The 16,564-nt window shown below is 41.9% G+C and overlaps 1 protein-coding gene across 1 annotated transcript; it reads left to right on the forward strand.

The window, feature by feature from the left end:
- Positions 1 to 14,451: 14,451 nt before the first annotated feature.
- Positions 14,452 to 15,290, forward strand: LOC311592086 (small ribosomal subunit protein eS1-like). Its single transcript, XM_084772039.1, has one exon. The coding sequence runs from the start codon at positions 14,453 to 14,455 to the stop codon at positions 15,245 to 15,247; it is 795 nt and encodes a 264-aa protein (XP_084628165.1). The 5' UTR covers position 14,452; the 3' UTR covers positions 15,248 to 15,290.
- Positions 15,291 to 16,564: the final 1,274 nt, after the last annotated feature.

Raw genomic sequence — 16,564 nt, forward strand, 5'->3', positions numbered from 1 at the left:
TCTTCATGTTAAAAGTCTTGGAAAGATCAGGAACACAAGGTACATCTGTAAATACAATAAAGGCAATATACACCAAGTGTATAGTCAACACCAAATCAAATAGAAAGAAATGTAAAGCAATTCCACTGAAATCAGAGACAAGACAAGGCTGCCCACTCTCTGACTATATATCTTCAATATAGTACTTGAAGTCCTAGCCAGAACAATAAGACAACCAAAAGAGATCAAGGGGATACAAATTAGAAAGAGAAGTCAAAGTATTGTTGTTTGCAGATAATATGATAGTATACATAAGTGACCACAAAAATTCTACCAGAGAACTCCTACAGCTGATAAACACCTTCAGCAAAGTGGATGGATACAAAATAAACTCCAAGTATCAGTAGCCCTCCTGTATACCAATGACAAACTGACTGAGAAAGAAATTAGGGAAAACTACATCCTTTATAATAGCCTCAAATAATATAAAATATCTTTATGTAACTCTAGCCAAGCAAGTCAAAGACCTATATGGCAAGAACTTCAAGTCTCTGAAGAAATTGAAGAAGATATCAGAAGATGGACAGATGTCCCATGTTCATGGATCAGTAGGATTAACATAGTAAAAATGGATATCTTACCAAAAGCAATCTACATAATCAATGCACTCTCCATCAAAATATCAACACAATTCTTTACAGACCTTGAAAGAAAAATTCTCAACTTCATATGGAAAAACAAAAAACCCAGAATAGCTAAAACAATCATATTCAATAAAAAAAATTTCTGGAGGTAGCTCCATCTCTGATTTCAAGCTGTACTATAGAGCAATAGTAGTAAAAACTGCATGCTCCGGGCATAGAAATAGACTGGTTGGTCAGTGGAATCTAATTGAAGACCCAGAAATAAATTCACTAATCTATAGACACTTGAATTTTCTCAAAGAAGCCAAAACCATACAATGGAAAAAAGATAGCATCTTCAGCAAGTGGTGCTGGTCTAACTGGATGTCTACATGTAGAGAAATGCAAATTTATCACCCTGCACAAAACCCAAGTCCAAATGGATCAAAGACTTCAACATTAAACTGAATATGTTAATATAATACAAGAGAAAGTGGGGAAGAGCCTTGAACACATTGGTATAAGAGACAACTTCCTTAACAGAACACCAACAGCTCAGGATCTAAGATCAACAAATAATAAATGGGACCTTCTGAAACTGAAAAAGCTTCTGTAAGGCCAAAAACACTGTCAATAGACAAAATGGCGGTCTCCATATTTGGAAAAAGTCTTCACCAATTCTACAACTGAAAAGAGGCTAATATCCAAACTATATAAAGAACTCAAAAATTTAAACATCAGAAAACAAAATAGTCCAGTTAAAAAATGGAATACAGAGCTAAACCAAGAATTCTCAACAGAAGATTCTCTTGAGTTGCTGAGAAACACTTAAAGATATGTTCAATGTCCTTAGTCATCAGGGAAATAAAAATCAAAACGACTCTGAGATTCCATCTTACGCCCATTAAAATGGCTAAGATCAAAAAATCAAGTGACAGCACGTGCTAGTGAGGATGTGGAGAAAGGGAAACACTCCTTTATTGCTGGTGGGAATGAAAACTTGTACAACCACTTTGGAAATCAATCTGGTGCTTTCTCAGAAAATTGGGAATAGGGTTACCTCAAGACCCAGCTATTCCACTCCTTGGAATATACCCAAAAGATGTTCCACCACACAACAAAGACATTTGCTCAACTATGTTCATAGCAGCCATATTCATCATATGCAGATTCTGGAAACAATCTAGATGTCACTCAACTGAAGAATGAATAAAGAAATTGTGGTACACTTACACAATGGAAATACTGCTCAGCTATTAAATACAAGGGAATCGTGAAATTTGTAGGTGAAATCCATTCGGATTTCCATCCAGAATTAGAAAAGATGATCCTGAATGAGGTAACCCAGACCCAGAAAGACACACATGGTATGTACCCACTTATAAGTGGATTTTTATTATACAGTACCTGATAAACATACTACAATTCACAGACCCTAAGAAGTTAAGTAATAAGGAGGACCCATGGGAATATGCTTGAATCTCCTTCAGGAGAAATAAAATAGACAGTGGAAGTGGTTGAAGAGAGAGAACAAGATAGGTGAGGGAACAAGATAGGTGAGGGAACACAGAGAGAAATGAGGGCGGAGATCAGACCTGGGTGGGGAGGGGTGGGGAGGGGTGGGCAGCGTGGGTTGGAGGACCAAGGCCCTGCAGAGGAAAGAAACCATGGGCACAGGCATCTCTGTGGCAAACTGGAGACCAAGCACAGGACAGGCCTCTGGGAGGGTATGGGGGTGACTCTAGCTGAGACTTCTATTAGCAGGGGTCATGGAGACTGAAGAGGACACCCTCTAACTAGACAGGACCCCTAGTGGTGGGAAGGGAATACCAACCCACTCACGAAAATTTCAACCCCAAAATTACCTTCCTTACAAGATATGCAGAGATAAAGACAGAGCAGAGATTGAGGCAATGTCCAACCATTGCCTGGCCCAACCTGAGACCCACCCCATTGGAGGGAGCCAACCCCTGACACCATTAATGATACTCTGCTATGGTCACAGACAGGAGCCTAGCACAGCTGTCCTCTGAGACACTACACCCACTAGTGGATCCAAACAGATGCGGAGATCATAACCAAACATTGGGTGAAGCATATGGAGCCTTGTGGAAAAGCGAGGGAGTGGACAGAAGGATCTGGAGGCGACAGGCGCTCCACAAGACTAACAGAGCCAACTAACCAGGGCCCAGAGGGACTTGCTGACACTGAAACAACAACCAAGCAGCATGCATGGACTGGACCTAGGCCCCCTACACATATGTACCCGATGGGCAACTCGGGCTTCATATGGGTCTTCTAATAAAGGGAGCAGGGACTCAATTGCCTGCTCTTTTATCACTTTCTCCTGATGAGGCTGCATCACCAGGCCACAGGGGAAGAGGACATGTTTGGTCCTGATGCAACTTGATAAGGTGGGGTGGGTGGGTAGGAGGGGGGAATCCCCTTTTCTGAGGAATAGAGGAGAGAGGATAGGGAGGGTACTATGATCAGGATGTAAATAAATAACTTTTTAATAATAATAAAAAAGAAATAAGGCTAGAGCAGAGTCTTACGATAGATGAAGTTCAGAGAGAGAGAGAGAGAGAGAGAGAGAGAGAGAGAGAAACAGAAAGAGACAGAGACAGAGACAGAGACAGAGACAGAGACACGGAGTTTGTTTGGTATTCATTAACTACTCCTGGGCATGGGGGCTGTCCTGCAGTGGTTGTGATTGATATTCCCAGTGAGACTCCACTAGAGGAAACTGAATTTTTTCTTGCCAGCAAGTATCAATTGGGAATAATTTCTTGGTTATGAGTGAGACCCAGAATCCATTTCCTCTTCTCAGTGCTGGGACCCTTCCACTGGCTTGACCATATACAGGTCATATGTATGCTGCCACAGCGTCTATGAGTTCATATTGCACCAATCCTGTTGTGTCTTGAAGACACTGTTTCCTTCGAGTCACCTAGCCTCTCTGACTCTTATGATTTTTCTGCCTCCACTTCTAAGTAGATCCCTGAACTTTGAGAGGGAAGGCTTTGATGAAGAGATCCCACTTAGGATTGAGTGCCCCAAAGTTTCTCACTGTCTTCTCATTGTCCAGTTCCGGATCTCTGTGTTACTCACCATCTACTGCAAGAAGAAACTTCCCTGATGAGGGTTGACCGAGTCACTAGTCTACAGTAGTATGTCATTAGGACTCATTTTATTGCTGTGTTCCTTTAGCAAAATTATAGTAATAATTTTTCCATGGGCCCATGACCTATCTAGTCTCAACATCAGGTACCTTTCTTCTCCGGTAGCATTTTAAGTACCTTCCATGAACGCTGGCTAGTAGAGAGAAAGCTTCTTGTTGGGCACCAGTTTGACTTCTCTGTGTTCAGTGACATAAATAAATGATGTCCTCAGCAAAGCCTTACCAATCGGTTGTGGAGAGCAAACAATAGTCCATGATGTTTGCAGAGTTCAACGGGTTCCATTGGCCAATGACACAACAAGATGGAACCCTTTCTTGGCACTGGAAGTTTTATTTGGTGGTATAAGATGTCTAGTTGGGGCATTGTCTCCCCCATTCTATGGTGGAGTCCATTTAAATTCCTTTCACATATGTACATTTTAGGAAGCTTCTACACCAGTAGGTTTCCATGTGTTTTTATAAAAAAGCCTTTAGTGTTAGTTACTTCTCCCCATATCCCCTTCTTTACTCTGTTCTCCCATCCTCCTCCCCATTTAATACCCCTATTCTAAATTCCCCTTTGTCTCTCCTTGATATGATGGATAAACAGAGCCATAGACAACAGGGAACTGTTTGATTTCTAGCACTAGACAGGGAGACTTGCTTAATAACATCAAAATATAGTTATACTGAAGGGTTTTGTGACAGCTTAACTTACTACTGTTGTTGAAAAAATAGATAAATTATGATTCACAGAGATTTGTATTTGCTCCCAAATTCTAATTTTACATCAGCCATTTCTCTTTTGAAACTCTCCAACCATATTCTGACACCAAAAGCATCAATCACTAACACTTTAATGAGCCTGTTCTTGAGTGTTTCTAATATGCTGCAGAAGATCAGAGGGGCCTATATTCAATTTTCTTGTGACATAAACCAGAAGTGCACTCTGCTTTACAAGTCCCTGCATCCCACATCCATCATCACCATCTCCATCTCCTGCCTTGCCTAACCTCAGGGCCTTATCACTGTCAGCAGCTAGTGTATACTCAAGAGTTTTAAACAGTTTCTGAAGATGATCTCACAGAAAAGGGCCTCACTATGATAAAGTCATGGAAGTAAGGTCATAGGTCAAGCCATACTCAAGTCAAGGGTCTTATCTCCTAATATTTCATTAGCCAGAAAGTTCCCGTAAGTTCTATCCAAAAAGGAACCACACACATTAGACACCCTGGTCTTGACAAATATTGTTGTTTCTTTCAGAACCCCTAGGAGTATCAATGTAACTAATCCCAAACTTCATCTGTTTGAGTAGTCTATTTATTGATTATTAGTGAACTGCCCTGCCTCTTCTTACTTACAGGGGTGGCATATATAGCAAAGAAGCATAGTTAATATTGCAAATCATGATTTCAAAATAACTGGCAAGTTTAATTTACTCAAACATCACAAAGTTAAAGCCCCATATTTCCTTTTCAAAATCCCTTGTTCTCTCCAGTCTGTTACCTTATTGTTTGTTGCTGATCCCTATGGTTTTCTTTCTTTCTTTCTTTTATCTTTTTTTTTTTTTTTGAGACAGGATTTCTCTGTGTATCCTTGGATGTCTTCTACTCTCTTTATAGAACAGGCTGTCCTCAAACTCACAGCAATCTGCCTCCTAAGTGCTAGGATTAAATGTGTGTGCCACCACACCCAGCCATTTTCTTTACCCCTTCCCCAGTAAAATGTTTTCACCATGCAACACTACACTTCCTTCAAATTCTCCATTAGAAATGTCTCGTGTAGAAAACAGACTCCTGTTCAAGGCAGAAGGGTGACAAGATTTAGCCTTTCAACTTTGATGTATCCCTAGAAATTCAGAGTAACCAGACCTCTGTTCCATTGTAACAAGTGGATGAAGACCGCAGCTCTTAATTCAAACTGTTAAATATATAAGCAACATTCAAAACTCAGTATCAGATCTCACTCTCCACTCAACGGTGGAGAATATCGTGTTCGTCGGCTAGGTCTTTCTGACCATGTCCCCTGGATGGGGAGGCCTAGTGGCACTCAGAGGAAGGATAGCAAGTTACCAAGAAGAGACTCGATAATCTTAGAGCATACATAGGGGGTGGAAGTCACCCTCAACCACAGACATAGGGAAGGGGAGAAGGGGGGAAGTGGGAAGGAGGGAAGAATGGGAGGAAACAGGGGAAGGGCTAACAATCAAGATGTAATATGAATAAATTAATAAAAAAAAAGGTAAAAAAAAAACTCAGTAGTTCTCCTCTATACCAATAATGATCATGTTAGAAAAAAAAATTGAGGAAAGAGATGAATAGCTTCAGAAAATAAAATGCCTCAGAATAAGCATACAGAAGAAGAAAAATTGCAATATGTCTTTAAAACATTTAAGAATTTGAAGAAGACACTATAGAAGATAGAAGAAAGACTTCCTGTGCTCGAGGAAGGATAATAGGTCACCAAGGAGAGACTTGATACCCTATGAGCATATACAGGGGGAGGAGGTCCCCCTCAGTCACAGTCATAGGGGAGGGGAGTAGGGGGAGGTGGGAGGAAAGGAGGAATGGGAGGATACAAGGGATGGGCTAACAACGGAGATGTTATATGAATAAATTAATAAAAAAAAGAAAGACTTCCTGTGCTCATGGATTGGCAGTATTGTTATAAAAATGGGGTGGGGGGAGCTGATTCCAAGGTGAAACTACCACATCAAAGCCAAGCAAGTTGATTCCTTTAGTGACCACTTCCTCCCCACATACTGTGCCCATTGCCTTAAACCTAGTAAGTAAAGCAAAGAAGTTGGAATTTCACTCTCAAACCTAGGAAGAGTAAAGGCTTTTGGAAAATAGCCCTGTGAATAGTCAGTACAAAATTGCATATCCAGCTACTTAAATTGAGGTGTTTGAGGAATACTGAGTGGGGTAGAGACTTGCTAACAAGAAAGCTAGTGGAATAAATTGCATAGCGTTACAAAATGATCTTCCTTGCCTAGAGAGAAAAACATGGACCTGGGATGTAGTCACATTCATCTCTGGAGCTGGATGGCCTTTTATTTTCATTTGTTCCTTTCTGTATTGCTGTTTTCATTTTAAGCTTGAAAAATCAGTACACTATACTGAAGAGAATGAGCCATTCTCCAGTGGCCCATAGTTATGTAATTTTATTTATTTATTTATTGTCATTAAAGGTCACCTGCATCCTGAGTTGCTCTCACATGCCCCAAGATGCCTCCATGAGGACCTTCCTTAGTCACAGTCCACTTGTGCATCATCCTCTCTATATGGCACTTGCTCCCATGGCCCTAACTCTGTTCACATCCTGGACCACCAGAGTATCTAGACAGTGGGGAAAGCTGAAGGAGCAGCAATTACATGGAAGGTTGAGGGAGGGGGAGGGAAGCATAAAAGCAGGTGGCTCTATTCTGCACAGGAACTGACAGCACTGTGTTCTAGGTCACATCTGCTCTGTGGGGTAAGAGAACCAAACATCTGGAGAAATCTCCTCAGACACATAGTCCCAGGGCCTATCTTAGCGCAAAGCTAAATTTGGCTGCTATATTTTCATGGGAACAAGATTGTCCTTATTGTTAAGCTTTTTTTGTATGAAGGGCAATTTTCAGGCAATGTGATCACTTTTAATATGCCTGTGGAATTTTCAGATATCAAGGACAGTGGTCAAGAGACAGACACCCCAATATGGGGTCCAAAATTTCATCTTCCTCAAAGGCTTAGAGCTCAATTCTGTCAATTTACCAGACAGCTCCATCTCTATGGCTTACATTTGCACAAATAACTTTATAAGGGACCAAAATATAATGGTACTATAAGCTCATTGATTGAAAATTAAATTATGCAATTACCATGTAACCCTGGAATTCTACTCCTAGGCATATTCCTAAGAAAATTGAGAACATATGGACATGAACAATTGCACTGTCGGAATTTGTAAGTCAAAATGGAAACATTCTAAACTTCATCAACTGAGGACATAAATTAAAATGAGATTAATTGACTAATAATATTTCATTACATGGATCTAAGAAAGAAGTACAAATAACCTGCTCCAACGTGATATAATTTTCAAACTTCAGAATAATTAAAAATTAAGTAGACACCAAGTACCACATTTTATTCTGCTTGTGCAAAATGTCAAGGTTAGGAAAATTCATAGACAGAAAGTAAAATAAGTAGTGTACAGAAGTAGGGAACAAGGAGCAGTTAGGAGGAACTTCTAACAATCCGAGGCCTCGTTGGGGAATGATGGAAATGCCCTGTGATTAGACGAAAGCTTGTCAATTGGCAATGATAGGTACCCTTTAAAGAGGTAGGTGCTTTAATCTCCACTTTTAAGAAAACATTAAAAGAATGTCTAGCTAGAAGACAAGACGAGCTAGTTAGCTTTCCATTCAGGACCCCATATAACACCTGAGTCGTAACAAGAATATTTGGCCATGGTAGATTCTGAGTGAGGGGATGTTTGTACGATTTCAATAGTACACAGTACCTGAACCCAACCTCTTGGTGGCCATACAGGTGCCCATGACTCATCTCTGGACACGTGCCTAGACACTGACATATGCAAAGGGCTGGTCTGAGACTTCTGTTTCCATTTGGTACGATCTCTAAAATACTGCAGCTGACTGGGCTTACTTCAGGTTTTGAACAGGACAGAACCTGCAGACACTGCTATTGTTCTGTGTATCTGGACTCAGCTTTCCTTATGGGGCTGGCCACTGGGCGTTTGAGCACACTCCAGTGAGTATATGGACAACACAAATGGACTCCCCTGCCCCATTTTTCCCTTTCTTCTTTTTCTTTTTTCTTTTTTTTTTTTTTTTTGGGAGGGGGTGGTAGTGTGGAGTAGTGAGGCCACGAAGGAGGAGGAATGGACATGGGAGGATTGAGAAGTGAGTGTGATCAGGGTGCATGATGTGAAATCCCCAAATAACCAATAAAAATACTATGTTGGAGAAAAATAAAATGAGCTTCATAAACTATAAAGAGAAATATTTTTATAAAAGGCCTTCATTTTAAAATATTGATAAAACTACAAGAAACTTGCTTAACTTTGTCACCAGAGTCATTTAAAGCAAAGCTGAAAATTTATTTTTAAAAAAAAGTGTCATTTTTTTTCCCAACCCACCTCTATTCCTGTTCCCATAATTTGTTAGCTAGTGGTTAGAAATTTTTATTTTGCCCTAAAAAAAAAAACAGCAGTCACCTTGAAAGCGAATATCATTTTAGGCCATTTACAGAGAATTTAAAAATTGCATGTGTTTCACACTGCCTATATTAAAATATTTTCAACTCAGGCCCATCTTGTGTCTCTGGAACAACTTGTATCCCATAACAAATCATTAAAATGATGTTACAGTATAGGCAAGCTTACAGTTAGGGATTGTTTTTGGAGAAGGCTATCAGTCACAGCTCAGAAGCTCTAAAGCCACAATGTAGCAAACCAACTGTTTGCCTTACAGTTCAATTTTTTAAATTCCCGTCTAAAAAGATGTTATACCCCAAATAGTAAAATGAACATCTGCTTGCCTACCAGATATAACAAAACACTGAGGGTTGTTCATGTTTAGTCATGTTTGTTTTACCTGAATTTATGAAATATGTAGGCATTTTTGTAAATAGCTGTCAAGTCTAATGAGAAAAAAAAAAAAACAGTTCGCAGAAAGCAAATCTGAAGCAAAGCCATTTATGAGGGGTCCCACAGCACAAAAGGAATTAAAGTCGCTTTTGGTGACTGGCAAAGCTCTTTCTCATAAAGAGCATATCCGATTTCTTTCCGGGTTTGTCTGCTGCTGCCCCTCTTCGTGCCCTGCTGCTGCAGCCAGGCTAACCTCGTATAAAGTCTAGGAACAGCATCCAGTGTTGCCTTCTGCCCTCCGGGTCTTTCTGCACTGCTGTCTCTCTTTTCTGGTATAATCTACCTTCATCCTTCTTCATCTGGCTAATTCCTACTTTGCTCTTGGCCATGCCCTCTCCCTCCTCTAGAAAATATTCCTGACGCTCTCAAGCTGTTTACAAGCTTTAACCCTGAACCCCAGGCCTTTTTTTCTGAGTCTCCCAGAGATTCCACAAATGGTTGTTATAGAAACAGCATCCCTCCTGAAAGTTTTTTGTGTATGCACCAACTGAATATGCAGGGTAAGTCTTGCTCTGTCTGACACAGGGTCCTAATAAAAGCTGACTCACAGGAGGCCAACAGGAAGTAACATCAGAACAACCCCACACTATTTGTTACAGCAAAGCAGCACCTAGCACCAACTCATTTAATGCTCCTGTGAACGGAGGGATGATCACCATCCCTATTTCTTAGCTGAGGGAAATGAAGCTCAGCTCTGAGAATTTAGGGGCTGTTCTGGGTTCACAAAGTGATAGTGTGACTGTTAAAGTAGGACTGAAGTCAAAGTCTAGTCAGATTTTCTTAAACACTAGGAGTTGCTGCCTCAGAATTCAAACAGACACCAGCAAGGCCTTTGTATCTTATACTTCAAGACAGTGAGAACCTCGGTGCTAACCAGATGTCAGACCCTCCCAGCTGTCTCTTCTCCTCGATCTACTGGCAGCTGGGGATTGACTAGAGCTGATGCCAATCAAGGCAGAGCTTCCGGACACTCTGCACTCAGGATGGCCACCCCCAGAGCTTAACTTCCTCTCTTTAACCCCTTGTAAGGCCCACAAAAGATTCATTTAAGGCAGGGAAGGGTTTGTGGGTCTGTTGTACAGATAAAGCCACTAAGGTTCAAAAAACGAACTTGCCTAGGCTAAGTAGCAAGTATATGGCAATTTTTTTTAAAAAAGGAATTTACATCCTCTGCCTGTAATTCCAAAATACTGGAGTTTTAGGCCTAGTCTCAGATGGCATGGCTAGCATGGGTGTTATGATGATGAGACTGGATGAAACCGGTATGTCCAAAGATGCTGTAGATGTAAGGCTCCCCATTCAGATTGGTGTTCTCTCCCAACACAGCCGAGCTGTTAGGACTGTCCTCACTGCACAGACTGAGAAACTAAACTCAGACAAGTCAAGGGCCTTAGCCACAGTAGGCATGACAGTACTAGAACAAGCTGAATTTCAACTCAGATCTATCTCATTCCAACATCCAAGTGTCATTTGAGTGCATGATTAAAATCTCCACTACAAAACAACTGGACTCACCAAGAGTATCAAAAGTAGTTTCTCTCTATACTGCTCACACTCATAGATTCCTCAGCTTAGTGTGTCTTCCATTACCTAATCCAATCCTGTTTATATCAGGCTTAGGGCTACCAAAATAACAACAGCTTAAATTGGATGCTATTGTTCTTTATATATATATATATATATATATATATATATATATATATATATATATATATAGATATAGATATATACACACACACACACACACACACACACACACACACACACACACACACAGGCAGGTAGCTAAAAGGATGATGGAGTTTGAGGACAGCCTGAACTCAGAACCAAGCATCTCTTTATTCTACCATCATCATCCTCAGGGTATGAGACATTGCTAAAATTCCTGTTCCCTCTATCTAAATACCAAGCAGCAAAATGGAGAAAGGAACCAAGAGCAGCACAGCTCCTTCTATTAGCAGACCTCCTGAGATTCCGTGTGACATGCTCCTAGCCCAACTTCATCACATATAGCCCCTCCTTCGACTGACCTGGAGGCTGGCAAGCATATCATTCGATAGGCCATTCTGTTACCAAAGAGGAAGGGGGAAAGCATGATGGAGAAAGCATTCGCGCCAAGCTTTGATGCTGAGCACTGTCTCCATCTCTTCCTTGAAGAGCTCCTGACTTCCGAAGCAAAATGTGTTCTCTCTTCTCTGAAGTCTTATCCCACCAATGTGGCTTTTCTGTTCATAATGTTAGCTTATAATTTCTGTAGCAGATATGACAGTTGTACTGGGGAGGTTTTGGTTGACCCTAAAGAAGCTACAGTCATTTGGGAAGAGGGACTTTCAATGGCAAAATATTCCCATTAGATTGGTGTATAGGCAAGGCTACTGAGAATTCTCTTGATTGATGATTTATGTAGAAAGGCCCAGCCTGTGGTGGGTGGTGCCGTGCCTGGGCAGATGGCTTTGGTGGGTATGAGAAAACAGGCTAAGCAAGCCATGAAGAGCAAGCAAGTTAGCAGTACTCCTCCATGGCTTCTGTTTCAGTTCCTGCCTCCAAGTTCCTTGAGACCCTGCCCTGACTTCCATGGATGGTGGACTACAAGCTGTAAGATGAAATAAACCCTTTCCTTCCCAACTTGCTTTTGGTCATGATGTTTTACCACAGCACTAGAAACCCTAATTAAGACAACAGTTATGAGAAGTAGATAGATAGTAGTGAAGCCACGTCGATGAATTAGGGATCTATACTGTGTAGATGTAGATGTGAGTAGATTTGGATGCAGAAGTAGGTAGAGATATAAACTGTCAGGGAATCAGAGGAAGTACAGGCTCCAGAGTGAAACACACCAACGCTCAAGCATTACTCCCAACTTTAATTTTCATACACACTGGTAGGTTAATTGACCCAAGCTTTAATTTCTTGATCTATAAAATAATGAGTCACAATTATTCCTTCTTAATAGGGCTGTTGTGGTAGCTATAAATAAGATAATGAGTATGAAGGGTTTAATATTATGTCTGGCTCAGAGTAAGTTACCACTAGCTGCCTTCATTGCTCGCAGTAATCCCACAAGACGATGTTCTAATTTTATCCCTGTTGCATGATAAATAACCTTACAGAAGGCAATTGGGAAAGAAAGGACTTATTTTAGCTCACCATTCCAGGTTATAGTCTGCCATAGTCGGAAGCTGAAGCAGTAGGAACTCCTGTCACATGCATAGTCAGGAACAGAGAGAAATGAATGCCTGCATGACCGTTTGCTCCAGTTGCTTGCTTTTCTTTTCTGTTCTTTTTTTAATAGAGAAGCTTATTGTAGGAGCAGGGGAGAGCAGGAAAGGGAGAAGGGCACCACAAGGGGAGAGAGAGCCAGAGAAAGAGAATGAGACAGACAGACAGAACAAGAGAGAGGAGGAGGAAGAGAGAAGAAGGGCTGCAGTTGCCTTTTTCCCTTGCAGAGTTCATGGTCCAGCCCATGAAATGGCACAACCTACATTTAGAGTGGGTCTTCCAACTCCTATTAACCCAATTTTTTAAAAAATTCTTCACAGGCATGCCTGGAGATCAACCTGATCTAGGCAGGCCCTCATGCAGACTTTCCAGGACATTCTAGAGGATAGCAAATTGATCTTTAAAACCAATTATCACATTTAATTACTGTCACATTTAAGAAGACTGCACTGGTCAAGCATGATGCCCCCACACATTTAATCCCAGCATTCTGTAAGCAGAGGCAAATGGATGTCTGTGAGTTTGAGACTAGCCTTGTCTACATAGTTTTGAGGCCAGCCTGCTCTGTATTGTGAAGAGCTACTTATTAAGACTGTCTGGGGGTGGGGGGAGAAAAAGGAGGAAGAGGAGGAGGAGGAGGAGGAGGAGGAGGAGGAGGAGGAGGAGGAGGAGGAGAAGAAGAAGAAGAAGAAGAAGAAGAAGAAGAAGAAGAAGAAGAAGAAGAAGAAGAAGAAGAAGAAGATAATGACTGCACTGGGTTTCAGAGAAGTTTACCTAGAGTAGTAATGTTGATGGTGTCACTACTGACACATGAAGCCAACCTAACCTCAAGTGCTGAGCACTTAGTTCAATATCTATCTTCTGCCTCTTCCCAGTCTCATCACATCCACTACACATAGGAAGCCTTCTGATATTTTTGATGTAACAAATTCAGACAAATGAACTGCCATTGTCTTTTCTTTTAAGGCATCCTAAACTGTGACCCCCACTACACATTGAGATGTGGTGGAGGGGGAGGGATGTTTTTAATTTTCAAGATAGGGATCATTTTCATATGAAATCCATATAGGGTAGAAAATCTCATTAGAAATATCTTATTTAGAAAGAAATTAGCTCCAGGCAGTCTTTCAGACTAGCAGAGGAAGAATGAGGGAAGCCAGATGCATCTAAGTCAACGCTGAGCTGCTCTCCTGCAGAGATGAAATTTTACATTCCAAGCAGCCTGCTTCGCTTGCTACAGGTTCAAAACAACTTGAATCTCTTTTCTGCTAAGAATGAAGATATTTTCATAGGCAATAACTTGATTTTGAAAGATAATTGCCCTTGGGAGGAAAGGGTTAGAGAGCATCCTTGCACATCCCTACAAATTGACAGAGATACCTAGTTCTCCACAGCTGATAAACAGAGTGGGGAGGCCTCTCCACCACAGAGGGATGCTGAGCTGTGATGGAGGGCTTGAGTCATTTAACGAACTGTAGTATTAAAAGTTTGCATTCAAAGTGAAAGCCCCGGGGCTCTATTCTGGATTTCACTCCATGACTTGACTCTTTCCATTTCAGCTTTACAGGAGAAAGAGAGACAGAGAGAGAGAGAGAGAGAGAGACAGAGAGAGAGAGACAGAGACAGAGACAGAGACAGAGACAGAGACAGAGAGACAGAGAGACACACAGACAGAGAGACAGAGAAAGAAAGAAAGAAAGAAAGAAAGAAAGAAAGAAAGAAAGAAGGGAGGGAGGGAGGGAGGAAAAATGACCTCTGACCCTTTAAGATCTCCACTCACCAAAACACTATTTTATAAATCTGGCATTAGGGCACCATGGCGATTGGCAAGAACAAGCGGCTGACAAAGGGCAGCAAGAAGGGAGCCAAGAAGAAAGTGGTTGATCCATTTTCCAAGAAAGACTGGTACGATGTCAAAGCTCCGGCCATGTTCAATATTAGAAACATTGGGAAAACACTAGTCACGAGGACTCAAGGAACCAAAATTGCATCTGATGGCCTCAAGGGTCGAGTGTTTGAAGTGAGCCTCGCCGATCTGCAGAATGACGAAGTTGCCTTTAGGAAATTCAAGCTAATTACTGAGGACGTTCAGGGCAAAAACTGTCTGACTAACTTCCACGGCATGGATCTTACCCGGGACAAAATGTGTTCCATGGTCAAAAAGTGGCAGACCATGATTGAAGCTCATGTTGATGTCAAGACTACCGATGGTTATTTGCTCCGTCTTTTCTGTGTTGGATTCACAAAAAAACGCAACAACCAAATACGAAAGACATCATATGCACAGCACCAACAGGTCCGCCAGATCCGGAAGATGATGATGGAAACTATGACCCAAGAAGTGCAGACAAATGACTTGAAGGAAGTGGTTAATAAGTTGATTCCAGACAGCATTGGGAAGGACATAGAAAAGGCTTGCCAGTCCATCTACCCTCTTCATGACGTCTTCATTAGGAAAGTAAAAATGCTGAAGAAGCCCAAGTTTGAATTGGGAAAACTAATGGAGCTCCATGGTGAAGGTGGTAGTTCTGGTAAAACAACTGGTGACGAGACTGGTGCTAAGGTTGAACAAGCTGATGGATATGAACCTCCAGTCCAGGAATCTGTTTAATTTCCAGATGTTTAATAGTGACAAATAAAATGTCCTATTTGTGGTGAAAAAAAATAAAAAAATAAATCTGGCATTAATTCTGAGCATTTGAAAATGATGAAGTAAAGCATACTAACTTCTCATTGTTTTGTCTGCTGATTTGCTTTCATGAATAGAACATCTTTCCCCTTCAATTTTTCCTTTAAGAATGCTGATAAACAAAACACTCATATACACAAAGCAGTAAAAATTAATCTTTCTTTTGAAGACTATGGATGAGGCAATTCAATGCGTAAAGAGCTTCCTCTGAAGCCTGACAACCAGAGACCATGGAAAAGTTAGACATGGTGCTACATGTCTGAAATCCCACATAGGAGGGGAGGCAGAGACAGGAGACTCCCTAGAAATGGGGGGAGGGCAGCTAACCTGGAGTGTGCAGTGCAGGGACAGCTAACCTGGAGTGTGCAGTGCAGGGACAGCTAACCTGGAGTGTGCAGTGCAGGGACAGCTAACCTGGAGTGTGCAGTGCAGGGACAGCTAATCTGGAGTGTGCAGTGCAGTGACTGCTAACCTGGAGTGTGCAGTGCAGTGACTGCTAACCTGGAGTATGCAGTGCAGTGACTGTTAACCTGGGGTGTGCAGTGCAGGGACAGCTAATCTGGAGTGTGCAGTGCAATGACAGCTAATCTGGAGTGTACAGTGCAATGACAGCTAACCTGGGGTGTGCATTGCAGTGACAGCTAATCTGGGGTGTGCAGTGCAGTGACTGCTAACCTGGAGTGTGTAGTGCAGTGACAGCTAACCTGGAGTGTGCAGTTCAGTGACAGCTAACCTGGAGTGTGCAGTGCAGGGACAGCTAACCTGGGGTGTACAGTGCAGTGACAGCTAATCTGGAGTGTACAGTGCAATGACAGCTAACCTGGGGTGTGCAGTGCAGGGACAGCTAATCTGGGGTGTGCAGTGCAGTGACTGCTAACCTGGAGTGTGCAGTGCAGTGACAGCTAACCTGGAGTGTGCAGTGCAGTGACTGCTAACCTGGAGTGTGCAGTGCAGTGACTGCTAACCTGGAGTGTGCAGTGTAGTGACAGCTAACCTGGGGTGTGCAGTGCAGAGACAGCTAACCTGGGGTGTGCAGTGCAGTGACTGCTAACCTGGGATGTGCAGTGCAGTGACTGATAACCTGGAGTGTGCAGTGCAGTGACAGCTAATCTGGAGTGTACAGTGCAGTGACAGCTAACCTGGGGTGTGCAGTGCAGTGACTGCTAACCTGGAGTGTGCAGTGCAGTGACAGCTAACCTGGAGTGTGCAGTGCAGTGACTGCTAACCTGAAGTGTTCAG

Source organism: Acomys minous (genome assembly GCF_964271855.1).
Source record: "Acomys minous genome assembly, chromosome: 2".
NCBI lineage: Eukaryota > Metazoa > Chordata > Mammalia > Rodentia > Muridae > Acomys > Acomys minous.

Excerpts from the sequence above, each read along its gene's own strand:
- LOC311592086 (XM_084772039.1), top strand. The coding sequence starts at position 14,453 with ATGGCGATTGGCAAGAACAAGCGGCTGACAAAGGGCAGCAAGAAGGGA.